This window comes from Eptesicus fuscus, chromosome 6, assembly GCF_027574615.1.
Source record: "Eptesicus fuscus isolate TK198812 chromosome 6, DD_ASM_mEF_20220401, whole genome shotgun sequence".
Classification (NCBI taxonomy): Eukaryota; Metazoa; Chordata; class Mammalia; order Chiroptera; family Vespertilionidae; genus Eptesicus; species Eptesicus fuscus.
In genome coordinates, this window is record NC_072478.1 from 24132672 (window position 1) to 24156972 (window position 24301).

Genomic DNA, 24301 nt, shown 5'->3' on the forward strand with positions numbered 1-24301 from the left:
AGAAGGGGCGGGGCTTATTTCGGCCAATAGGCAGACGCGCCCCCTCGTTGCCGCTCCGCCCTGGCTCGCTGGTCCCAGAAGGCGCCGGGTTTCCCAAGATGGCGGCCGACGTGTCCGTTACTCACCGGCCCCCGCTGAGCCCGGAGCCTGGGGCCGAGGCTGAAGCAGACGATGCCCCAGAGCGCCGGTCGCCCGAAGAAGAACTGCAGCCGCTAGATCCAGAGGAGATCAGGAAACGCTTGGAACACACCGAGCGCCAGTTCCGTAACCGCCGCAAGATACTGATCCGGGGCCTCCCGGGGGACGTGACCAACCAGGTATGGGGGGGCGGTGTGGAAGCGTGGCGGGAAATACCACCGTGCGCGTGCGCGGGGGGAACCAGGCAACACCGACGCTCGCGTGCTCGGGTGTAGGGGGCGTCGGCGGGAGAGTCCAAACGAAGGATCCTTGAGGGTTTGGGAGAGACCAACGGCGGATTTTTGCGCGGGGGGGGGGGCGGTGATGGAGGGAGAAACCAACTTTGGACTGAGGGAGGATCTTGTTAAGGGCGACCACAGGCTTGGAAGAGAACTAGTGATTGACGTGGGCAGGCAGCTTTGGCCAAGTTGGGGGATTGTGAATGGGCAGCTAGACTGGGACGGTGGGAATAGAGACGCCAGTTGCTCCCTGCTCTGATTGTGTTTATCCTCATTCCCCTCGACCATGAGGTGGCGAGACCTTATAGCCAGAAAAGTTCAGGGTTGGCTAGAGCACGGTTTATTAACTCCTCTTAGAGATAGATCGGAAGTTGTAGCAGCTCCTGAGATCTTTCTTCTCGCAAAGCCCCGGAATTTATTTGGAAAAAGGGGTCTCCTGCTCCCAGCCCACAGACCTTCAAGAAAGGAGGGGCCAGTGTTCTGGCCAGGGGTGCTCTTCTCTTGGGGCCTCCCGGTGCAGGGCTTTCCATTGCTCTTTGGACCCAAGGAGATTGCATCTGGTATGCCCTGCCCTGTGGTGGTGGAATGGGCACTCTCTTCCTGTTGCTCAGAATCCCTCCTTTCTGGGCCACCAACACATCTGCCACTGGCTCACCCTCACTGTAGGTGGGCACATGGCTGGTAGGGCCACCAAAGTGTTGGGAGGGCGTTTCTGGGGGACAGACCTGGGGCAAGGACCACTAAGCATGGTCTGGTTTATTTCTAGAGTCAGCCCTCCTCCTAGCACCTGCCATCTCTTAGCTGGGAACACACTGTCTCTCCTGCAGGGTGCACAGTGTATCTGGCACAAGTAGGCCATAGAGCCTCGCCCCCGCAGCTGGCTTACAAGAAGGCGGCAGTGTCAGCAGGAGGGAATTGGGAAGCACGTGCAGCCACCCAGTGTGGGCTTCAAGTATACAGGGTCCGCAGTCAGGTGCCCCTGGGTGGCATTCCTGCTGCTGTCTTGACCTTCACCTCTCTGAAGCTGTTTCCTCATCTGCAAAATGGGCTTGTTAATACCTAATTTGTAATGTTGTTGAAAAGAGTCAGGCTTCCAATTGAGGGTCAGACAGGTTAAACCAGTTGTTGCCAACCTTTTGGACCTCACAGACCACCAGAGGTCCACGGACCACCGGTTGGCGACCACTGGGTTAAACAACTTGCCTAAGGGCATAAGGCAGAGCAAGGTCTTGAACTCAGACCCACCTGACTCTCTAAGAGTATTTTGTGTTGGTTAAGAACATGGGATCTGCAATTAGACTTTGAATCCCGGCTCTGCCAGGTGTGGCCTCAATGGCTTTGGGCAAGTAACTGCTCTGAGTTCAGTTTCCTCCTTTGTTAAATGGGGACTATAATTGACCAGCTTTTGTAGCTGTTCCATGTGAAGGTTGCACTGGATTGCTTCCTTCAGCCCCTGGTGACTCCCTGTCCTTTGGCTTCTATCTTCGCAGGAAGTGCACGACCTGCTCAGCGACTATGAGCTCAAGTACTGTTTTGTGGACAGATACAAAGGGACAGGTTTGTGGGGCTGTGGGGCGGGCTAGCAGCAAGGGGTGACAGTCCCTGCAGCTGGGTGCTTTTCTGGCCTGGCATCTCCTCTCCTGAATTTTGGGCTCAACATCTCGTAGGCCAGCACAAGACAGACTGTGGCCCCAATCTTTTCTGGGAGCTCATTATGGAGCAGTCTTGATATTCCTGTTCTTCCTCCAGGCTGCTCAGCCAGATACCTGAGCATTGGGCTTCCCCACTTCCCACACCATACCCCCAGCCGCAGTCACCTAGGCCTGTCTGGTCTTTTTCAAGACCTCCAGAACAATTGGTGCCACTCCATCTCTGTCAAAATGGCAGTCTCCCTCTGCTCTCTCCATGATTTCACACTCCTACTTGCCCTCTCCCAGGGAGCCAGGATCTATCAAATTTGATCAGTTGATTGTAAATCTGATCAAACCTAATTCTAGCCCTCCGGTGGGCTCAGTGGTTGAGCAGTGACCCATGAACCAAGAGTTCGATTCCTGGTCAGGGCACATGTCCAGGTTGCTAACCAGTAGCGGGTGTGCAGGAGGCAGCCGATCAATGATTCTCTCTCATCGTTGATGTTTCTATTTCTCTCTCCTCTCTCTGAAATGAATTTTAAAAATCAAACATATAAAAACAAAACAAACCTAACCCTAACCTGATTGTTTTTCTCTCCTCAAAACCTGTCTGAAGCTCCTCTTGGACACTATCTTGCAAGGATGTGCCCCAGCCTTGCCACCTCCTCAGTGGCAAGCTTCCAGGCGTTCCCTCTGCCACTGTTCTTAGCTGTCCCCTCTTCTATCCAGGTGGAGGCAGGCAGCTCCTCAACAGAGCCCTGAGTGCCTCTCCCCATCACTCTGGGCTGTTACTGCTGGCTCACTCACCTGCCTCCTGCACTGAGTGGTCATCTCCATGAAAACAGGGACAAGTCTTGTTAGCCTTGCACCCCCCACCTTGTGGGAGACCCTCGGTGGGAGTCTGTGTCCTCTAGGCCTTGTGCTTGCAATCTGTAACTTGGGGGAGAAGCAGGTGAGGACGGGGACCCTGGAGACCTACCTGGTGGGCTAGGGTAGTGGTTAAGATCTTGGGTCCTGGAGACAAATAGACCTGGGTTCGAGTCCTGGTCTGTCCTCACTTGGAGGCCATAGGTAAGTGATTCACCCTTCCTGAGCCTCAGTTTTCTCACCAACAAATTGGGCATGACCTGCTTGGGTTAGCCACAGGTAAAACATATTAAAATACCTAAAAGGGCTGTGGGTATCTGGCACCCAGAAGATACTTAGTAAACACTGGCAAGGGCAACAAGTCAGAACTGTTTACTAAGTACCTCTTATGTGTATGTGCCAGGTATTGAGGTTCCAGAGGTTAAGTGACTCTCATTAATAGTGTTTTTCAATAAATGTTTATTGGGCGCCAGTATATGCTGGGACACAGGACACAGCTGTGAACCAAACAGTGATGGTCTAGTCTGGGGGCAGGATGTCATTCACACAACTGCAGGTGTGAAGGTGAAGTGGTCATAGGACTAGAAGCTACTGGGTGCTGTGGGAGCCCAGAGCTGTGATCTGAAACAGGAGCAGTCAGGGAAGGCTTCATGGGGGAAGTGATGTTTGCCATCAGATTGAAGGGTGGATCAGGATTACCAGGTGAAGAAAGAGGGGGATCAGTGTTCCAGGGAAATGCAGACGCAAAGGCCTGAGCGGGCATGTGCCTGGCATAGTCCAGGAAGTAGCGGCAAGAGATGGGAGAGGAGATCAGCAAAGCCATGGGGTCAGGCCACATGGGCTCCCTTGTCCCCTGCAGTGAGAAGCCCCTGGATAAGGCATGGCACATTCTGATAATCATTTTGAAAAGCTAGCTACTGGCTGGACAGCAAACCAGGAGTGGCAGCAGGACTAAGGCTTAGGCCAGGGCTCAGACATGAGAGGTAGAGAGGTGTTGGCCTAGAAAGGTGGTGAGGACGGGGTGCAGAGTGGGGCTGTGGAGCCTGTCTGCTTGGGTTCAAGTCCAGGCTCCTCCCCTCTGTTCAGGGTGCCGCTGCTCTGCACTTATTTCCTTGCTGGCACGATGGTGGTTATGAGGAGTAAGTTATACCCATTTAACAGATGGGGAAACTGAGACCCCCACAGCCACTTAGGCTGGAGTTGAAACCAGGCTCTAGTGACCACATGCTTGACCACTACTCTGTGTGTCACCCAAGTTACTCACCTATTCCTTTTGTGTCACCTAGCCAGGTGCACAGTACATAAGAGGACAGGTGAGCTCATGAGTAGGTTGAGAACAGGGCTAGGGGGTGAGGGCAGGAAGCAGGCCTCCTGGAGGTAGAAGACACCTGCATGAGTTGCTCAAGGCTGGCAACTATCTAGTCCACTGGGGCCTGAGGTGTCTTAGTTGGTCAGTATTCTGAGATCACACATGCAGTGGTTCTCAACCTTTCTCATGCCGCGACCCTTTAATACAGTTCCTCCTGTTGTGGTGACCCCCAACCATAAAATTATTTTCGTTGCTACTTCATAACTATAATTTTGCTACTGTTAATGAATCGGAATGTAAATATCTGTGTTTTCCGATGGTCTTAGACCCACAGGTTGAGAACCGCTAGCAGGGTCGCCTAAGACCATCGGAAAACACAGATATTTACGTTACGATTCATAACAGTAGCAAAATTACAGTTATGAAGTAGCAACGAAAATAATTTTATGGTTGGGGGTCACCACAACATGAGGAACTGTATTAAAGGGTCGCGGCATTAGAAAGGTTGAGAACCCATGGTTTAGTGAGAAGTAAGGGCGGGCAGCCATGGAGTCGAGGGGCAGGCCCTCCAGGACCCCACTGACCCACTCCCCCTCCTGCTGCAGCCTTTGTGACCCTGCTGAACGGGGAGCAGGCCGAGGCCGCCATCAGCACCTTCCACCAGAGCTGCCTGCGGGAGCGCGAGCTATCTGTGCAGCTGCAGCCCACTGATGCCTTGCTCTGCGTGGCCAACCTGCCCCCCAGCCTCACTCAGCAGCAGTTCGAGGAGCTGGTGCGGCCCTTCGGCAGCCTGGAGCGCTGCTTCCTGGTCTATAGCGAGCGCACTGGCCATTCCAAGGGGTATGGCTTTGCCGAGTACATGAAGAAGGACTCGGCTGCCCGTGCCAAATCGGACCTGCTGGGCAAGCCGCTGGGCACGCGCACCCTCTATGTGCACTGGACAGATGCAGGACAGCTGACACCCGCCCTGCTCCACTCCCGCTGCCTCTGTGTTGACCGCCTGCCCCCTGGCTTCAGTGATGTGGACGCCCTGCGCCGGGCTCTGTCGGCTGTCCACACACCAACCTTCTGCCAGGTGAGCTTGTGCCTGGAGTGGGAACCTGGGGAGCAGATGCCAGGCCTGGAGCACCTGGGAGGGGTCCTTTGGGTTCACCTGCCCTCCCCAATCTCCTGGATCCCTTTTCAGTAAAGTGTTGACGTTGCCATTTTGAATGGGGTTCTCGTTAGGCCATTTGGTGGAGCTCAGATAGGAGTCAAATGACGGGGGTTCAAATCCCTGCACTCCCCCTAGTGACTGGTTTAACCTCGCTGGCCTCTCCCCATGTGAAGTGCAAGTGAGGCTGCCTTTGTAAAAGCTTGGCCAAAAGCTTGTTCGCCCTCATTCACTTTCAGTCCTGCACTCATTAGCTATCTCTTGAACACCTGCTGGGTCCCAGGCCCAGCACTGAGGGGACTGCTGTGGAGGAGCCCACAGTCTGTTTAGCTTGAGGTTAGAAAATGGATTGACCAGATTCATTCTGAGATTCAATGTTCACACATTGGTTAACAAAACAGTCCTTGGTTCATCCAAATCACATTTGTCAGGCACTTCTATATGTGTGCCCGTGACAAGCACAGTGGGGTGAGAATAGGCCAGGCCCAGCCGTGGCAGAGCCCCAGATGGTCTTGCCCCCTCCCCCCCAACCCCCAAAGGCAGACGTTCCTTTAGCACTCACTGGATTCTGAGCACGTTATTGCAGTCCCTTTATCCTGTAACAGGTATTATCCCCATTTTCAGGTGGGGACACTGAGGCACAGAGGGGTCAGGTTATGCAGCCAGGACATGGTAGAACCAGGATTGGAACACTGCAGCCTGACTGCAGAGCCCCAGGCAGCCTAGAGGAAGCTGATACCTGACTCAGACCCTAGCTCTGTGGCGTTAGGGGGGGCGCACTCCTCTTGTATGAATGGATTCTAGGACCTGGGGAATGGGACATCTGTAGGAACTCCTCTCCTTGCTCTCTCAGCATTCATTCATGCTCCTACACCTACTGGGTGTTAGGTCCTGGGTGGGGCTCAGGACATAGATGAATTAGTTCAATTGCCACTTCCTCATGTGGAGGTTGAGGTTGGCAAGAACTACAAGTTCTCTCTTTGAGCCTCAGTTTCCCCATCTGGTTGCCCTTTAACCCTCTGAGTCTCTAGTCATCTGTGATTGTGAGAAGATGTGTGTCCCGGCCTTGGTCTGGGGCCTGGCCAGAGATGGGCTGATAGCCAGAGGCTACCCTGCCTGGCACACAAAGCAGGTGCTGGGCCCCAGCTGACAGGCTCCCTGAGCTACTGTGCCTGGAGTGGGACCCTTGTTGAACATCTTATTGAATCCCTACAACTACCCTTTGAGGTAGATACAGTAGCTGCCCCACCTTACAGATGAGAAAACCGAGGTCCAGGGACGGGCGTTTGCAGGGACCTGCCCAGGCCAGCTAGCCAGTTGGAGGTGGGCTGGGAGTCAAGGTCAGGCAGCTGACTCCAGGGCCTGTGCTCTTAACTGGGTGCCCTTGCCTCCCAAGATGGCTGGTGCCACTCTGGGAATCTGCTGTCATCCTGGGAATGGGGGGCTTTATTCTCAACATAATCAAGATGAGACCAAGGTCCCATAGCAACTCACTCTAATGCACTTTGTCATTTATTCACAGGCCAATTTACATATTATAGTTGCTTTATTTCATTACAGAGTTGCTTAAAAATACTTGAGTGTTATAAATATGTATAAAGCATGTTTCACAAGACCTTGTAAAAAAAAAAGCCTTTTCCACTTACTTGCTTTTCTGAAAGGGCAGCCCAATCACATTTGGAAATTCAGCACATTCTGTGGTAAAGGCTCCCTCCCGGCCCCCCAGCACTTTTTCCTGCAGAGCCCCTGCTTGTACCAGTTGGTTGTGTCCTTCCAGCGAGATTTTATTAAGCATTTTCAACAAATGTGTTTATATGTTCCTGCATTCCTCTCCTTGGTCCATTCATTGCTGTGCCTGCGGTGGTTTAGTTTTTCCGCTCATTCTGTCTTGGGCATCTTTCTGTGTTCAGACATGAGAGTTTTCTCATTTCCTTTGCAGCGGTGCCGTATTCCATTTTATGGACTCTGTACCATTCCCTACTGGTGGACATTGGGTTGGTCCCAAACCACACTACATCAGTCAGCACCCAGAGAAATGATATTAGCTCTTGGGACAGCCATCGCCATGCTGAGGTGGCCAGTCCTGTTAAGGTATCAGCTTTGCCTTGCTTGATCCCAGCTCCAGCTCTATGGCCTGGGCAAGGGACTGCCACTCTCTGAGCCTCAGTTTTCTCATCTGCAAAGTGGGCATGCTGACAGTGCCTGCATCTGGACACAGTGAAGAGCCCAGCTGAGTGCTCTCACCCAGTATCTGCTTTCCCTGGCATAGTCCCCATCCACAATTCCAGCACTCGAAATACCCTGAAAACCAAGAGGTCTGGCAGCAGAGAACTACTGTGGGGCTGTCTGTGGCCTTTCTCTTTGTGTCTTGATGCAGAGCTATTTGCATTTGATTTTCCGGGTGCCCTGGACCCTATTGGAGTGACTGATATGTAATATGTAATATATGTGGTATTCTTCCTTTCTGATTTCTTAAAAATTCCCAGTCTGGGAACACATCTGGCCCAAGGGCCTGGAGGAGGAGCTGTAAGCCTAAAGTACCAAATGGCTGCAATCAAGGGGGGTGGACAGGCCTCCCTGGTCTGCCCTGATGACACCTCTGTTCCCTGTGGCTCACTGGCTGTTACCTTTCACCACCAGCCTGAGCTCGGAGGCCACCTGCTTTGCCCCCAGGCTCTGTGCCTTCCCAGCCCTGGCTGCAGTGTCCTTGGCCTGAGGCTCCTGATTTGAGGGTGCTCCAAAGCCACCCACCTGCCTCTTTTCCAGCCAGCCCCTCCCAGTCCTGCAACCTCAGCTTGCTTCCTATGCTCGGGAATCTCAAAGTCCCAACGTGACACTGGCAGGAAGCCCAAGGAAGTTGATCCCTGTGAGACGGGTCCCAGTGTTGTCCTCCCACCAGCTGTGTGACTTTGAGCATACTGACTTCTCTGAGCCTCAGTTGTCACCTCTGAAAAATGGGTAGGATGCAGCTTCTCCCGGCCATGGAGAAGATTCAATGAGCTAATGAGGAACAGGGCTCAGAGCAGTGCCAGGCCCAAAAATCTACCCTATCTGGAGGGGTGGGGGTCTCTCTTAATCGGGATCCATGCCTGGTCACAGTTGTCACTCTATGTGAGAGTGGTCACTGCCCCCCCTGGCACTCACGTCCACCTCCCCCCACCCTCACCAGCTGGCGTACGGCCAGGATGGGCAGCTGAAGGGCTTCGCTGTGCTGGAGTATGAGACTGCCGAGATGGCTGAAGAGGTGCAGCAGGAGGCAGACGGCCTGGCCCTGGGGGGCAGCCACCTGCGCATTTCCTTCTGTGCCCCAGGGCCCCCTGGCCGCAGCATGCTGGCTGCGCTCATCGCTGCCCAGGCCACGGTGAGTGTGTGCCCAGGGAGTGGGAATGGGAAACTGGGGAGGCCAGGCTCTCCTCCCTTGAGAAATCAGGGCTCTTGGCGGTCACCACTCAGGTTCTGGGGGCAATAAGGAAGGATGAGGCCTCACCTCTGTGGCCTGGCAGGGCTCTGAACCACCATCTTTTTCTTTCCTCAGGCCCTCAATCGGGGCAAAGGGCTCCTGCCTGAACCCAGTATCCTGCAGCTGCTCAACAACCTGGGGCCTTCCGCCTCCCTCCAGCTGCTGCTCAATCCCCTGCTTCACAGCAACTCGGGAGGCAAGCAGGGTAAGGCGTGTCAAGTGAACAGTGGGTGGGGACCAGGTCCCCAGCCTCTCAGAGCCAGGCATCTCCCAGGGACTGTGTTCCCATCTGAGCTCCCTGTGACAAGAGCCCCATGTGCAAGAGCTGGGTTAAGAACGGAGGTCACCTGCATGGGGTCAGTGGTGGGAGCATTGCAGCCTGCAGTGAGGCAAGGTGATGGGAAAGGGGCCAGGGCAGACTCCCTTCCCAGGCCCTTCCTTTGGGCTGTTCACTTGCTCTCTCTGGGCTTCAGGCGCAGGGCTGCCTCTAATTGCAGAGGGGGGCTTCCATCCAGGGATCACCGCCCATTTCCCTGGTCTCCCTCCAGGTCTCCTGGGTGCCCCCCCAGCCATGCCACTGCTCAATGGGCCTGCTCTGTCCACGGCGCTGCTGCAGCTGGCCCTGCAAACCCAGGGTCAGAAGGTAACATGGGTGTGGGCCCTAGGTTCCCTCCTCACTCACATGTCCTGCCACAGCCCTTTCCCTTTCAGTTTCAAACACTACTCATATCTGGGGCTCGCCTTCAGGGTTGTGGGCCATCTGGCTGTGTCCCTGGTGCTTAATATGGGGCCTGACCTGTCACAGGTGCTCAGGACTCAGTTTGGGGAAGAAAGACCTGGCCCCACCAGGGACTAGAATGGCCTTTCACCCCTACTGCCTCATGCAAAGACACAAAAATAGACACATACACACAAATATACACACCATACCACCTCAGTGCACACCCGGAGACACATGCACACATGCAAAAACTGATATACATGGAGACACATTCACACACAAAAATAGACACACAGATACCACACCTTAGAGCACAGAGATGTGCGCACACACACACACACACACCCACACACACACCCACCCCACACATAGATGGACGCAAATAGAACACACATGTACTACCCTGTCTGGTTTGATTCACTGGGGCCGTGTCAGTGGCATGAGTATGTCTGATGATAGCTGACAGTGTGACGTTGTGGGCTTGGACTTTTGTGTGCCTAAGAGACTGGATCCATGTGTAGCTAAGAATGACTCCTTCCGTGGTAATCGGCAGGGAGGCTGGGTGTAGGATGGTGGGTGCCTAAGGATTGTCCCGGTGTGTGTGTGACACTAACACTGGGGTGCTAGGCCCTGACTGCTGAATGTATGGTCCATGTTCCCTGGGTCTCAGGTGGGTCTTGGCTTGTAGGAGGTCCTTGGGTACCACCAGATGGATGATGGCCAGGGTGTCACAGACATTGGGGGACCCGTGAATGCGTGGGCTAGAATCTGGGTGTCCTGGGCATTGAGACCCTTGGCGATACCTGTCTGCTGCTAAGGCCACACTGCCCCCAGCTGATTGTGCTCTGTCCCCAGAAGCCCGGGATCCTGGGAGACTCTCCCTTGGGCACCCTGCAGGCTGGTGCCCAGTCGGCCAACCACCTCCTTGGGGAGCTATCTGCAGGTAACAGACCCTTCCCCTTGTCATCTCGCTGGGCCCATCCTGCTTCCCCTTTTCTTATTGGGTGGTAAATTTCCAGTTGCATGGCCTTGGGCAAGTGCCCTAACCTTTCTGGGTCCCGGTGTCTGTCAGCTGGGCGCCCTCCTTGTGGGAGAACCCATGAGCATTCTGGGAGTTGATATACTCAGAGGGCTCGCTCAGTGCCCAGCACATAGTTGTTCCTCAGCAGTTCACCCTGGTCCAAGAAAATGCTCTAGGACCCTGGGAAGGAAGGGTCCTGTATGTTTGGGCCACTGACATTCTTCTCTCTGTAGGAGGGGGCCTGCCCCCAGAGCTGCCACCCCGGCGAGGGAAGCCACCACCCCTGCTACCGCCACTGCTTGGTCCTTCCGGAGGTGACCGAGAACCCATGGGCCTGGGTCCCCCAGCAGCCCAGCTCACTACACCCCCTGCCCCTGCGGGACTCCTAGGCACTGGCCTCAGAGGCCTGCAGAAAGATAGTGGACCTCTGCCAACACCGCCCGGGGTAAGGTCCTGTCCTGGGCCCAGCACTGTTCCAGTCTCCTGCCCTGCGATGTTTCCCGTCAGGAACCCTCTCGAATCCAGCCCTCTCGCCACAGGTCTCACTGTTGGGGGAGCCCCCCAAGGACTTCCGGATCCCCCTGAACCCTTACCTGAACCTACACAGCCTGCTCCCTGCCAGCAATCTGGCGAGTAAGGAGGCCCGGGGCTGGGGAGGTGCTGGGAGAAGCCGCCGCCCAGCTGAGGGCCCCCTGCCTAACCCCCCAGTCCCCAGAGGTGGAGGTGGTGGAGGCGGTGGCAGCAGCAAAGCCTTCCAGCTCAAGTCCCGCCTGCTCAGCCCCCTCACCAGCACGCGCCTGCCCCCCGAACCAGGGCTTCCTGACAGCTATGGCTTCGACTACCCTTCGGTGAGTATCTTTCTGCCCTGTTGTCAGCCCTCCTGAGGGCTGGCTATGGTGGCCCTTTGTCGCCTGGGAGCAAGTCATTCTCCAAACCAGTATTTCTCTAGTCCTGACTGTGCCAGGCCAAGCACTGTGCGGTGGGGAACATGCCAGACACAGTCCTTGCCCTTCAGTCTCTTGTCTGTTTCTGCACATGAGACATTGCTTCCTGTCTGTCTTTCTCTCCCAAGAGGCTATAGGCTGTACTTCTGCATCTCCTTAGAGACAGGGCTCAGCTTCCTGTCTCTCTGCCCTTCTCTCTCCTCTCCCCTGAGATTCCTGTCTCTGTCCCTGGGGAACTGTTCTTTCTATGACTCCAGCGTCTTCCAGGTCAGATGTTGCAGACTGGCCACTTGCAGGCCACCTGGGTTATGTTTGACCCACACTGTATTATAGAAAAATTAGTGGCCTGGTGCATGGATTTGTGCACATTGAAAGGAAAATTAGAAGAAATATTTTAATATCGCTATTTGCCCTTTCTCTATAATAGAAGTATCAGAGATGAAAGAAAATTAGTAAGATGTATATGAAAATAATATATAAATTGATTAATAAACAATAACAACATGATATAACAACAAAGACATGACATAAAAACAACAAAAACACAATACAAAAAAACCTGAAACACAATATAAAAACAATAACTGATAAATTGATTAAACTTATTCTAATATCTCCCGGTATACCACCTTAAGAGTAAAAACACTTTCAGAGTGCTCGACTAATTTCCCTTGGGTTGAAGTATTTACAACTTTAACATCACGCATTCTTGGAACTTGAGAGAAAGCAACATATAACTGACCATGTCCGAAAACGGGTTCAGGTAGGAATATTCCTACTCTGTCTAGATTGGTGCCAACGAGTGCTTTATATGTATTGCACATGCACAAGGCAACATTTTTTTTATATATATTTTATTGATTTTTTTACAGAGAGGAAAGGAGAGAGATAGTTAGAAACATCGATGAGAGAGAAACATCGCTTCAGCTGCCTCTTGCACACTCCCTACTGGGGATGTGCCCGCAACCAAGGTACATGCCCTTGACCGGAATCGAACCTGGGACCCTTCGGTCTGAGAGCCGACGCTCTATCCACTGAGCCAAACCGGTTAGGGCCGTGGTTGGCAAACTGCGGCTCGTGAGCCACATGCGGCTCTTTGGCCCCTTGAGTGTGGCTCTTCCACAAAATACCACAGCCTGGGCAAGTCTATTTTGAAGAAGTGGCGTTAGAAGAAGTTTAAAAAATTTGGCTCTCGCCAAGACCGGTTTGGCTCAGTGGATAGAGCGTCAGTCTGTGGACTGAAAGGTCCCAGGTTCGATTCCGGTCAAGGGCATGTACATTGGTTGCGGGCACATCCCCAGTAGGGAGTGTGCAGGAGGCAGCTGGTCGGTGTTTCTCTCTCATCGATGTTTCTAGCTCTCTATCCCTCTTCCTTCCTCTCTGTAAAAAATCAATAAAATATATGAAAAAAAACTTGGCTCTCAAAAGAAATTTCAGTCGTACTGTTGATATTTGGCTCTGTTGACTAATGAGTTTGCCGACCACTGGGTTAGGGCAACATTTATTTTTAAATTGCCAGTGGGCAATTTACCAGATGGTTGGATGGACGTATGGTTGGTCACTTAGCCTTTTATATATAAAAGAATAACAATTGATAGTGAAGTCTATTTTTAAAAAAACTGAAACACCAATACCAACATATAAAAACTGCAAGCATTCACACAACTCTGATGCCCAGCTTGCCTCGAAAACTCCAAACACCTGGCTCCAGTGGGGCCACCTGACTTCATAGCAGTCATCTCTGGGTCTTCGGTGGAGCCAGCCCTGGGACAGAGCACATTCCGTCCCACTGCCCCACTCTACAGGTCGAGTTTCCCCTCTGCTGGAAGGGGCAAACTTCCCTAATGACATCTGTGCTGGAGAATTCAGCTAAGAGTGAGGTTGGTGCAGATCCCAACTCAACACACTTTCTCCCACTTTCATTCAGGACATGGGACCTAGGCGGCTCTTCTCCCACCCAAGGGAGCCAGCCCTCGGGCCTCACGGACCCAGCCGACACAAAGTAAGAGCTGCCCTGTGAATCCCACCTTTCAGGTGTATCAGTTAGCTTTTGCTGCACAACAAGTGGTCCTACCACATGTGGCTTAGAACAGCAAACATTTTATTATTTCACACCATTCTGTGGGATGGTGGGTGGGTGGTTCTCTACACTCACCTTGCAGCTCAGCTGAGGCTTAACAGTTTACAGGGGCCTTAGTCATATACCTGGTGGCCAGTAGGCTGGTAAATGGGCCTTGTCTAGGGGCCTCAGCTGGTGAGCTCCACGTGGAACTCGCCCTCCAGCCGGCCAGCCTGTGCACATACACCTGGTGGTAATCCCAGGATTCCCTAGAGGCAGAAGGGAAGGCAGGCACCTCTGCTTGTTGGCCAAAGTCCAGAGTCATTTAGGAGTGGTTTACAAAAGCGGGTGGATACTGCAGTAGTCTGCCTCACTCAGCCTTCCCCCCTCTCTGCAGATGTCCCCTCCACCCAGTGGCTTCAGCGAACGGAGTGGTGGAGGTGGTGGGGGATCCTTCTCTCACTTTTATTCGGGCTCGCCCACTTCCTACTTCACCAGCGGCCTGCAGGCTGGCCTCAAGCAAAGCCACCTTAACAAGGTGAGGAGCCTCCCCCAGCCAGCACAGGTTCCCAGGGACAACCAGGATGCAAGGGATCCCTGTGACCTTCGGTGCCTAGGTCAAGGCTAGGGTGGTGGCAGGGATCAGTTTTGCTTAGAGCCAAGGTGAATTAGAACAGCCTTCCTGCACCTGTGTGTGTAGCACCTGGTGCTGCCCAGCCTTCTGAGCCTCCACTTAGTTTCCCAGAAGCCAGGGGTTGGATGGTATTAGCCCCAGCTGACAGATGAAAAAACTGAAGCTCAGAGACAGAGCTAATTTGTCCCCCCCGCCGCCACCACCACCACCACCAGTCATGGCTAGTAAGCAGCAGAGGCATGATTTGAACCTGAAGTCCTGACCTTTGCTCTGGGGGATGTTTTTTTTTATCCCATTTCCCATTTCTGCCAGGCGGTTGGTTCCTCTCCACTGGGCTCCGGAGAAGGGCTCCTGGGCCTGGGCCCTGGGCCCAATGGCCATAGCCACCTACTGAAGGTACGGGCAAGGGTTGAGGGCACACAGAGCTGGGGAATGGCGACCCCCAGGTGGCCCCTGACTTGCTACCCCCTCTCCTCTGTTTCTAGACACCACTGGGTGGCCAGAAACGCAGCTTTGCCCACCTGCTGCCCTCGCCAGAGCCCAGCCCAGAAGGCAGCTATGTGGGACAGCACTCCCAAGGCCTTGGTGGCCATTATGCAGATTCGTACCTGAAGCGCAAGAGGATTTTCTAAGGGGCTAGTGCCAGAGATGCTCCAGGGCCTGCACCAAATCGCTTTTGGGTTTTCTGGTGTTTTGTGTTTTTGTTTGTTTTTTCCTTTCAGTAATAGAAAATCTCTGAAAGACTTTGCTGACCAACCAGCTGGAGCCCAAGGAGTGTGGGAGAGTCTGGGGGCTACTCTGCATCTCTGGTCTGCTCCTAGCATGGAAACCCTGCAGCCTTAAGAGAGAGAGCAGGCTGGGCCCCTTTCTGCCCTCCCTGTGTCCGCCGGCATCTGCCTCTCGGGGAGCCTTCTCCTGCCTCGTCGCTCCTGTATCTTGGCCTTTCGAGTGCCTTGGAGGTTTCCCTGACCTCCCGTGAGGATCAGAGACTATCCCCCTTTTTTAACTTTGACAATTGACTTTTGTTTCCTTTTCTAATTTTTATTATTTTTTAAATAATCCAGAACGACCCCCAGGTCTTATACCTGCAAGTTTCAACTTGTCTGTGCCTCCATTCCACACTCTTCAGTTTGAAATGGCTCAGCTCTTTTCTCTTTCTCCCATGTCTGTTGCAGGCATGACTGCCTCCTGCCCCTGCCTGCCCAGTCTGGCCTGTACTCCAGCTCTGGGTGCCCTGCTCCCTGCCACAGTCCCCTTGCCTTCTGATGCCTTAAAGCGGGACCCCAAACCCCACTGGCCAGAGCCTTTCAGACGTCAAGCTCTGGAAGCTTGACTCAGGACCAAACAGCTCTGGCCTGGGGATTGGGTCTCTCTACCCAGGGTCTCCACCCTGGGGACAGTAGAAGGCCAAAGCCTTGGTCTTAGCAAACCAACTCCACCATTCCTCTGCCCAGGCCTAGGTGCAGCGACAGGCTTTCTCTGCCCGCTGAAACCAGTCCCCCTGCTCTTTGTCTATGGGAGTCCGGCACTGTGCACCTCACTGACCCTCTGCTGACTCCCCCCATGTTGAAGATGAACTTCACCTCTATCCCTGGCCAGGTCACTTGGAGCTGGCCTCCCCTTGGACCATTGCTGGAATCACACAACTCCATGCAGATAAACTCTGCCCCTGCCCACCAGCAGGACCTGTTGGCCTGAAGTGGCCCTGGGCCCGCCCCTGGCCAGCTAGGCCACAGCTTCCTTTTTACTCTGGGGGTCCCCCTCCTCTCACAAAGACATTTGCTCAATTAAAGTTTGTAAGTAAATGGTTTTAAAGAAAGCAGAGCTGACTGGTTCTTGAGACAATGGGCCTGGGTGGGAGGTCTGGGGTGGCCCCTACAGGTCTTGGTGTGCCAGATCCGGTCGCTGCCCCTTCCCCTCAACTCCAGCTGTTCGTGCCCTGCGCCGAATCGGCGCTTATATTGGGGTAATTATGAGTCCGGCTCGCTTGTGCGCTACAGCGCATGCTCCATTTCCGGGTCACGTGACGCCTGTCATGGCCGCCTCCGTGGCCCGGGGCGGCGTGAATGCTGGGTTCTTGCTGCGAGTGGCCAAAGGTCGCTGGTGGAGCCGTTCTGGGGGCTTTTGGGGATCCGGGGAGGCGGCGTCACCAGCGACAGCCAGAAAATTCCGGGTGACAGGTACCTGCGGCGCCTCGGGTTCGGGGGTAGGGCAGCATTAACCCGTCCAATGCCCGCAGGCGCTGCGCGTGGCTCACCCAACTGTTTTCCAGGCTCGCGCTCGGCGGGGGAGGAAGAACCGAGCGGCCCGGAGCGGCCCGGGGACGTGTGAGTGGGGGTGGGAGGAGGCCCCCATTCCTCATCCCACGAGGTTTTTCTAGTCCCCACCATACCCCGCAGCCTCATCGTTAGAGTCCCCCTACGCTTTGTCCTGTTTCCCTGTCCTAAGCCTAGATTCCACCTGAACCCTGAGCCATCGTCCAGTACGGCATCTGCATTCCCATCTGTCCTCAGGGTGAACGTGGTGTTCGTAGACCGGTCAGGCCAACGGATTCCGGTGAGAGGCAGAGTCGGGGATAATGTTCTCCACCTGGCCCAGCGCCATGGGGTGGACCTGGAAGGTGGGAGCCAAGCACCGGGAATTTCCGAGGCCCTTATCATTTGTTGAAAAAAACAACACACAAATTAGTTATCTCTCTGCTGATTAACCCTCCATGGCTTCCCACCAGTCCTGGGATAAATCTACACTCCTCAGCACTGCCTCATCCCCTGTCCAGCGTTCCCCCAGCGTTATTGAGCATTTACTAGAGGCCATGAAAACTCCTGCCCCTGGGAGCTTGTGTTCTTTCTCCTTCCTTCCTCTATTCTAGCCACACTGGCTTTCTTGCTATTCCTCAAACTGCCTAATTCATTCATGCCTCAGGACCTTTGCATTTGCTACCCCCAGGGTCTGAAGTGATTTTCCATCAGATCTTCTGGTTTCTTCTCATCCTTCAAGTCTCAGCGTAAATGTCATCTTCCTGACAATAGCATCCCCTTCAGTGGACCTAAAGTGCACATGGCCCAGCCTCTTAGGTTACTGTGTTTTATTGTCCTCATATCACTTCTCACCATTTTGTTTCCTTCTTTGTCATCTCTCTCCAGAATGAGATCAGAAACCTTGTTTGCCTTGTTTACACATATCTGTTGCCTCTCATGGTATTTAGACACAACAGGTATGAAATCAGTATTTGTTGAAGGAAAGATAGTAATAGCAGACATTACTTTAAGCATGTTGACACTTATTAACTGACTTTTCATGACAACTTTATGCCATAGGGGAGATTATCTCATTTTATTTATTTTTGTTTTCAAATATGTTTTTATTGATTTCAGAGAGGAAGGAAGAGGGAAATAGGAACATGAATGATGAGAGAGAACCATCAATCAGCTGCCTCCTACACTCCCTCACTGGGGAGTAAACATGCAACCCTGGCATGTGTCCTGACCAGGAATGGAACCGTGACCTGGATCATGGGTTGATGCTCAACCACTGAGCAAGGCAGATTATCACATTTTATAGGTGAAGAAATTGAGCCCCAGGTTATGTAGACCTGGTCCAAGGTGAAGTAGCAAAATTAGATTCAAACCCAACAATTTTAGCCACTAAACCTGTGCCGCTTTTCTGTGAATATTGAACACTAGTGTGTGCCAGGCAACCATGTACTAAAATAGGTAAGGCTCCTGTCATTTCACACCAATTTCAACCTAATAGGGAGTAAACATGTAATTATATCATCAACTGGAAAGGGTGGTCTGAAAAAAAAATGTACAGGGTTGTTTGTTGGGTGAATGTAATAGGGAGGCTGATTTAATCATTATAGAGGGTTGGAGATGTTGGGGGTGGAGTGGGGGTTATGGCAGGCCTTAAGTTTTTTCTGGAATCCAGTAGCTGGCAGTCTAGGACATAGATTGAAATATGAATTTTAGAGGCAAGTGGCCTGTTTTCAGCTGTGTGACCCGGAGTAAGGTACTTAGCATCTTTGGGCTTCTGTTTTCTCATTTATAAAATAGGATAACTTAGTTTCCTCTTGCTTGGGTTGCTACAGAAGATTAAACAGATGTCATGTGTAATGCTTAGTACTTGGCACATGGTTAGTGTGTAGTGACTAATTGGGACATTTATATTAGACTAGAGGCCTGATGCATGAAGATTCGTGCAAGAATAGGCCTTCCTTCCCCTGGCTGCCAGCACCCGAGGCCCCAAGCGGCCAGGGTAGGGCAGAATGCCATCTTTGTCCTGTCAATTTGCATATTCCCTCTTTATTGGCTGTGAGCACTGCCATCTTTGTCTCGAAGTGATGGTCAATTTGCATATTCTGTCTTTTATTAGATAGGATAATCTTGATCTCGGGGATGAGGATGCTAACAAGGTGGGAAACGGTTAAGGAAGAGATGCTAGGGACTACTTGGAGTTTCAAGACCTAGTTTCTCCCCGTTATACAGGGAGGATCAGGAGGCTGCCTTGCTTCTCTACTCTCATTATCCGACATGTCTGGAAGAGAAAGGAGAATTCTGTCCTGTCATTCACTTGTAACAGATGTCTCTTAAGCATCTACAACATGCTAGGCTCAGTACCAAGTACAGAGAGAGGAAGACAGGTTGACAGGGTGTGATAAATGCTGTACAGAAATTAATAAATTAACAAGGGGGAAGGACAAGAAACAGGCAAGGGGGGCTTGGAGGACAGTTGAGTTCCTGAATACAAGATCTGGCCATGGAAAGAGTGGCGAGAAGAGCATTCCAGGCCAAAGGTATAGCAGTGCAAAGGTCCTGTGGTGGTGGCACTGAGCCCAGGGAGCCATTGTGGTTGATGTCGAGTGAGTGAGGGGTAAAGGGACCACCAGGACTGAGTGGAGGAGTTTGGATTTTATTCTGGCTGTGAAGACCCTTTGGAAGGTTTTAGCCCAAGAGGGGCATTACCCGCAAGCACAGTTCTCAGTCATCAGTCAGAAGCCTGGGAATGTGTCCAGGGACAATCAGAAAACCCCAGCTTCTGCATCTCAACCTTTATTTCCTGTCTCCTTCCCCTACTGCACCGGTGCTGAGTGAGCCAGTCCCTCCTTCAGGAGCAGAAAGGAGGCAGGAACACATTTGCCCAGCACGGGGACAGGATCACAGCAAGGGAATCCAAAGGCTACTGGGAACCTGCCTGGCCTTGCCCTCTCAGCTACACTGAGGTCAAGTCCATGCTCATTAATGGTTCCCCGTACCCAGCCTGGTCCTCAGCTGGCTGGGAAGTCCTTGGGAAATGCGGCACCTTGGACATCCCTTTGCAAAACCTACCCACAGCTCAGGAACAGCGGGCTGAGTAGAAGACAGGGGGGAGGGCTCCCACACGGCAGACAGGCGGGAGGGAAAGATTAGGGGCACGTGGTGAGACAAAAGGCTTCTCCCTTATGTCTCTCACTGGATGACACCAGCCTGATCATGCCACTTACCTAAACTCCCTTCACTTGCTGCCCTCCAGGGGCCTGTGAAGCTTCCCTGGCGTGCTCTACCTGCCATGTGTATGTGAGCGAGGACCACCTGGACTTTCTGCCTTCTCCTGATGAGAGGTGAGCGGGCAGCCCCCTTCCAGCTCGGAGCTGCAGGGTTGGCTGTTGAACCTTCTCCTTCCCAGTGTCCAGAGGTCCACTGGGCAGCAGCTGAGGGCAGCCCCAGCTTTTCTCCCCCTCCAGCTGCTGGCAGCGGCACTGCCCTCTAACCACTTCCCCTGGACTCAGTCAGCCTGCCCCTCCCTGGCCTGAAAGGTGATCTCTCTCTCTGCTTCTCTGGGCCCTCCTCACCAGCTGCACCAACGTGCCCACTGCTAACCACTGCCTCCCTCGCCCAGGGAGGATGACATGCTGGACATGGCCCCCCTCCTCCAGGAGAACTCCCGGCTGGGCTGCCAGATCATCCTGACACCTGAGCTGGAAGGGGCTGAATTCACCCTGCCCAAGATCACCAGGAACTTCTACGTGGATGGTCACGTCCCCAAGCCGCACTGATAATGGGCAGCGGGACCATCCCGCACACCCATGGCCCAAGGGCCAGGACTGGAGAAATAGCCACGTTGCCAGCCCAGCCCAGAGCATGGACAGACCCGAGAGAGATGTCAGAAGCACCAAGAAGGCCAAATGCTTCAGAGAGATCCCATGTCCAGGCTCTGGTGGAGACAGGGCCCCTACTGGGGCAGCCTCTCCAAGCCCCGGAGAATCCGAGTGTGGAAAGGGTTGGAATCTAATTAGAGTGACAATAAAACCATCTTACAGAACTCCAGCATCCCGAGTGTCCTTGGTGGGGAAGTGGGGGGCAGCCCCGCCCAGCCCCGCCCCGGAACTACACCTTCATCTTCCAGGCCCTCAACTCTGCCTCTCACAGCTGCGAGGGGGCCAGCGGGGAAACTGAGGTAGAGGCCCGAATAGGGCCTGGAAGCTTGAGGGCCTACGTATGCGTCAGCATGGCAAGGCCCCGCCCCTGCAGCCGCGGAGGGATTTGAAGGGGCCCAGCAGCCCTTTGCCACGAGGGGTGTACAGGCACCCAGCAGAGTCCTAGAGTAGGAAGGGAGAGGGGCCGGGGCTGGCCTAAAGGGGGGGGCCTAGCAAGCAGGCGTCTGGCAGCGCCCCGCCCCGCCCCACCCAGGTGGGGCTCATTGCCCCCTCTGCCTGGAGCGCCGGCACCACGCACGCACCACGCACACACCGCTTCACCCAGGTGGCGCTCATCCGTGGGCCCGAGGGGGCGGGGCAAGATTAGGGGAGGGGGCTGGGCTGGGGCATGATGGAGGCTGAGCCAGCGCCAGACCTCTCCATGATGCTGCTGCGAGAATTGCTGGCGCCATCATGTCTGGACCCCGAGCCGCTCCCCGGACCCCCCGCCCAACAGGCGCCAAGAACCCCAAGATGCCTCAGACCCAGTAGCAGGTGCGTTAAGGAGCCGCCCCTTCTCCCAAATTGGCCCAGTGGCCAAGGGGTCATGACTCCTGGTTCCTGGGGTTATTTAGGAGTCACCGTGTTAGTTGCTGGTACTCACAAAGAAGAGGCTCTGATCCTCAGGGATACGTGGGGTCCCGTGTAGTCAGAGGCCACGCAGTTGCCCTTGCTGAGGCCCATGTAGGGCTTCCCAGGAAAGGGGGTGACCACACTGCCCCTTGTCCCCAGTTCCTTCTGGCCTGCTCGTCAGGACTCCGTCACCAACCTGCACTTCCTCCGAGAGACAGCCGAGGGGCTGGCCCAGCCCCCTGCCCAAGACACCCAGGCCCTGGCCCCCAGCTGGGAGCTGAAGGCCCTGGGGGGTGTGGAACCTCCACCTCTGGCCAGGGATCCCAGGGCCATGCTGACCCCAATTAGTCAGCGAGGAGGCAGCCTGGGGCCTCCTGAGATTTCCCCAGCCCCTTCGGCTCCACCTCAGAGGAGACCTCGGAAGCAGTCAAACCCGCACCAGGGCGCCGAGAAAGTGGACCCTGGGTTCGAGGGAGTGACCCTGACGTTTCAGATAAAGCCGGATTCCAGCCTTCAGATCATACACAGCTACAGGTAGGAACTGGCCGCCGGGAGGGCACCCTCTGTGCCGTTAATGGTAACGATAAGGACAGAGGCCTGTGGTGAGGCGCCTCCAGGCCTGGGCTCTCAAAAGGCCAAGCAAGACGTGCCAGTCTGCCCTGCTGCCATCGCCAGTCACATCCCCGGCTGAGCCTGGGTCTCCTCTTTATGAGACCGGCCTGACCATACTGCAGGCTGCTGCTACCATTGTTTTTTCCAGTAATGATAATAGCTACCACTTGTCAGGAGCAACAGTTAAGAGGTAACATGTAGCCCTTGATGGATATGGGTTCATTGAAGCCTTGTAAAGCCCATTTTATGGATTCGGAAACTGAAGCACAGAGGGGGACATCACTTTTCCAAAGGTCACACAAGGACACAGCAAGGGCAGAGAGAAATGGGATTTCAACCTGACAGGTTGGCCCCAAGCATACTATCTCTTCAAATAATAATAATAATAATAATAATAATAATTGTTATTACTATTCCTAATGAGAGACAAAGCCAGGCCTTACAGACATCAGATGCCTCCTGAGGGATGCCTGATACCATTTTTTTTAAAATATATATTTTATTGATTTTAGAGAGGAAGGGAGAGGGAGAGAGAGAGATAGAAACATCAGTGATGAGAGAGAATCATTGATTGGCTGCCTCCTGCATGCCCCCTGCTGGGGATCGAGCCCACAACCCAGGCATGTGCCCTTGGCCGGAATAGAACCTGGGACCCTTCAGTCCACAGGCTGACGCTCTATCCATTGAGCCAAACCAGCTAGGGTAAATGCCTGTTATCTTGATAGTAAATCTTTATTTTGGGAGGCTTTCTGGGACAGGGTACAGATCCCCCAATACTAATGCCTTGTCTGCCCCCCAGCCTGGCCAGCAGCAGCCGCTCTCAGGCTCCCCCTACAGGCCCCGAGGCCAACCCAGGAGGCAGCGAGGCCCTGGGTGAGTCCTGGAGACATGAGAGCTATAAATAAAGGGGTGGGGGGGGAGGGGGTGCCTTCTATCTCCCCTGTCTTACTCCCCACCCTGCTTCCCCATTTAGACCCATCCAGGATGAGTCTCAGTGCCCCCCTTCACTCTGCTGAGTCACCCCCACCCCCGGCTTCCTCCTCTGCCAAGCTTTGCCATCTGTCTCCCTTCCTGACTTTCCCTTTGTCTCAGATATGGCAACACCCGGGGACGGGCCCAGAGCTCAGTGGGGCCTTCACAGAGATCCTCCCAGATTTCCCCACCCCACACGAGCCTCCTGAGCCTGGACGCTTGGCCTCTGACTCCTGCCCTTTGGCCTCTGCCTTTTCAGGGGCCAGGCGCTGTGCTTCTTGTAGGACCCAGAGAACCCCACTCTGGAGAGATGCCGAAGATGGGACACCTCTCTGCAATGCCTGTGGTATCAGGTCTGCAGACTGGAGGAGGGAGTTGGGGCAGGGTCCGCAGTCAGCCTGTACCTAGCTAGCATGGGGGGTTGGGAAGGGGAAATAACCACCCTTGGGAAGTGGTTTCCCGGTGGTGGTTTCTGTGTCCCTGGTGCATCCTGAATGTTGGATTTTTGTACCCCCATCCCAGGTACAAGAAGTATGGCACCCGGTGCTCCAGCTGCTGGCTGGTGCCCAGGAAAAATGTGCAGCCCAAGAAGTTATGTGGCAGATGCGGGATGTTCCTGGGCCCCAACCAAGGCCCACCCCAGGAAGGGTAAGGCCTTCCTCACCCAGCCAGGCCTGTCCTGCCTCAGTTTCTCTAGGGGGAGAGTGGGAAGAAGCCCTCCTAAGAGGAAAGGGGGAAACGCTTGGGTCTGGAGGGCTCCAGCCTGCCTTGCCTCTGCCCTCTCGCCATTCAGGGACCCCAGGCAGAAGATCCAGGCCTCAGGCCCTGGAGCCCCTGTCTCAGAGGCTCACTGGCCTCTCCCTTGGCCCCTGCTGCAGTCAGGCTTGGCTGAGCTCCCCCTCGGGAAGTGTTCGCAGTAGGAACTCGTGCTGTTTGTGAATAGAATGGACAATAAAGAGCAGAACTCCTCAGAGAAGCAGTGCTGTGACTTCGGGGTCCCACCTCCTGTGCCCTCACCTGCCACTCTCCCAGTCCCAGAACGTGGGGCAGCATTTTCTCATTGGGTTTGCGAGGGACACACACATCATCATATATATAAAGGCACCAGCCCCCCATAGAGGATTAGCCACATGCATCACAACGTCCACACAGGGAAACGGCACCACACACAGAGACAGACACACACAAGACAGACACATGCATCAACACACACACACAAGACACACATATAGAGACAGACTACACACGAGATTGAAAGATACATGGGTTGACAGACACGTGTCCAAAGATACACGATAGACACACATGTCCATAGACACACAACAGATACACATATACAATACAGACACACACACACACACACACACACACAGATGACACATTGGTGCACAGTGATACAGACACAGTGGGCCCTTTACCTGTCAGCTCCCCGCCCCCCCGGCCTGCAGAATGTCACCTATTGCATCCGTACAGGCACC

General features: G+C 54.0%; 3 protein-coding genes across 5 annotated transcripts; all 3 read left to right on the forward strand.

The window, feature by feature from the left end:
• The first annotated feature begins 12 nt into the window (after positions 1–12).
• RAVER1 (ribonucleoprotein, PTB binding 1) lies at positions 13–16044 on the forward strand. 2 transcript variants are annotated; one of them, XM_008158068.3, is made up of 13 exons: positions 13–317; positions 1907–1973; positions 4829–5298; positions 8546–8737; positions 8912–9041; positions 9385–9479; positions 10413–10500; positions 10812–11023; positions 11118–11426; positions 13450–13524; positions 13979–14119; positions 14528–14611; positions 14701–16044. In XM_008158068.3, the coding sequence occupies exons 1-13, from the start codon at positions 99–101 to the stop codon at positions 14845–14847; spliced, it is 2229 nt and encodes a 742-aa protein (XP_008156290.1). In that variant the 5' UTR covers positions 13–98; the 3' UTR covers positions 14848–16044. The 2 variants fall into 2 exon arrangements, with proteins under 2 accessions (XP_008156290.1, XP_027990512.1); XM_028134711.2 differs by having other exon boundaries at positions 10416–10500.
• Positions 16045–16136: 92 nt separating this feature from the next.
• FDX2 (ferredoxin 2) lies at positions 16137–20517 on the forward strand. 2 transcript variants are annotated; one of them, XM_028134720.2, is made up of 5 exons: positions 16137–16395; positions 16488–16542; positions 16729–16835; positions 19724–19811; positions 20046–20517. In XM_028134720.2, exons 1-5 carry the CDS (start codon positions 16188–16190, stop codon positions 20158–20160), a joined length of 573 nt encoding a protein of 190 aa, XP_027990521.1. In that variant the 5' UTR covers positions 16137–16187; the 3' UTR covers positions 20161–20517. The 2 variants fall into 2 exon arrangements, with proteins under 2 accessions (XP_027990521.1, XP_008156291.2); XM_008158069.3 differs by having other exon boundaries at positions 16150–16395; positions 20090–20517.
• Positions 20518–21015: 498 nt separating this feature from the next.
• Positions 21016–23509, forward strand: ZGLP1 (zinc finger GATA like protein 1). The gene is made up of 5 exons (XM_028134718.2): positions 21016–21161; positions 21399–21773; positions 22651–22724; positions 23083–23176; positions 23346–23509. The coding sequence occupies exons 1-5, from the start codon at positions 21016–21018 to the stop codon at positions 23473–23475; spliced, it is 819 nt and encodes a 272-aa protein (XP_027990519.2). The 3' UTR covers positions 23476–23509.
• Positions 23510–24301: the final 792 nt, after the last annotated feature.

Coding starts and splice junctions, on each gene's coding strand:
- RAVER1 (XM_008158068.3), top strand. CDS start 99: ATGGCGGCCGACGTGTCCGTTACTCACCGGCCCCCGCTGAGCCCGGAG. Junction 9,042..9,384: donor CAACTCGGGAGGCAAGCAGG/GTAAGGCGTGTC, acceptor GTCTCCCTCCAG/GTCTCCTGGGTGCCCCCCCA. Junction 13,525..13,978: donor ACGGACCCAGCCGACACAAA/GTAAGAGCTGCC, acceptor CCCTCTCTGCAG/ATGTCCCCTCCACCCAGTGG.
- FDX2 (XM_008158069.3), top strand. CDS start 16,188: ATGAGTCCGGCTCGCTTGTGCGCTACAGCGCATGCTCCATTTCCGGGT. Junction 16,543..16,728: donor CCGGAGCGGCCCGGGGACGT/GTGAGTGGGGGT, acceptor ATCTGTCCTCAG/GGTGAACGTGGTGTTCGTAG. Junction 19,812..20,089: donor CTGCCTTCTCCTGATGAGAG/GTGAGCGGGCAG, acceptor TCCCTCGCCCAG/GGAGGATGACATGCTGGACA.
- ZGLP1 (XM_028134718.2), top strand. CDS start 21,016: ATGATGGAGGCTGAGCCAGCGCCAGACCTCTCCATGATGCTGCTGCGA. Junction 21,162..21,398: donor TGCCTCAGACCCAGTAGCAG/GTGCGTTAAGGA, acceptor CCTTGTCCCCAG/TTCCTTCTGGCCTGCTCGTC. Junction 23,177..23,345: donor TGCAATGCCTGTGGTATCAG/GTCTGCAGACTG, acceptor CCCCCATCCCAG/GTACAAGAAGTATGGCACCC.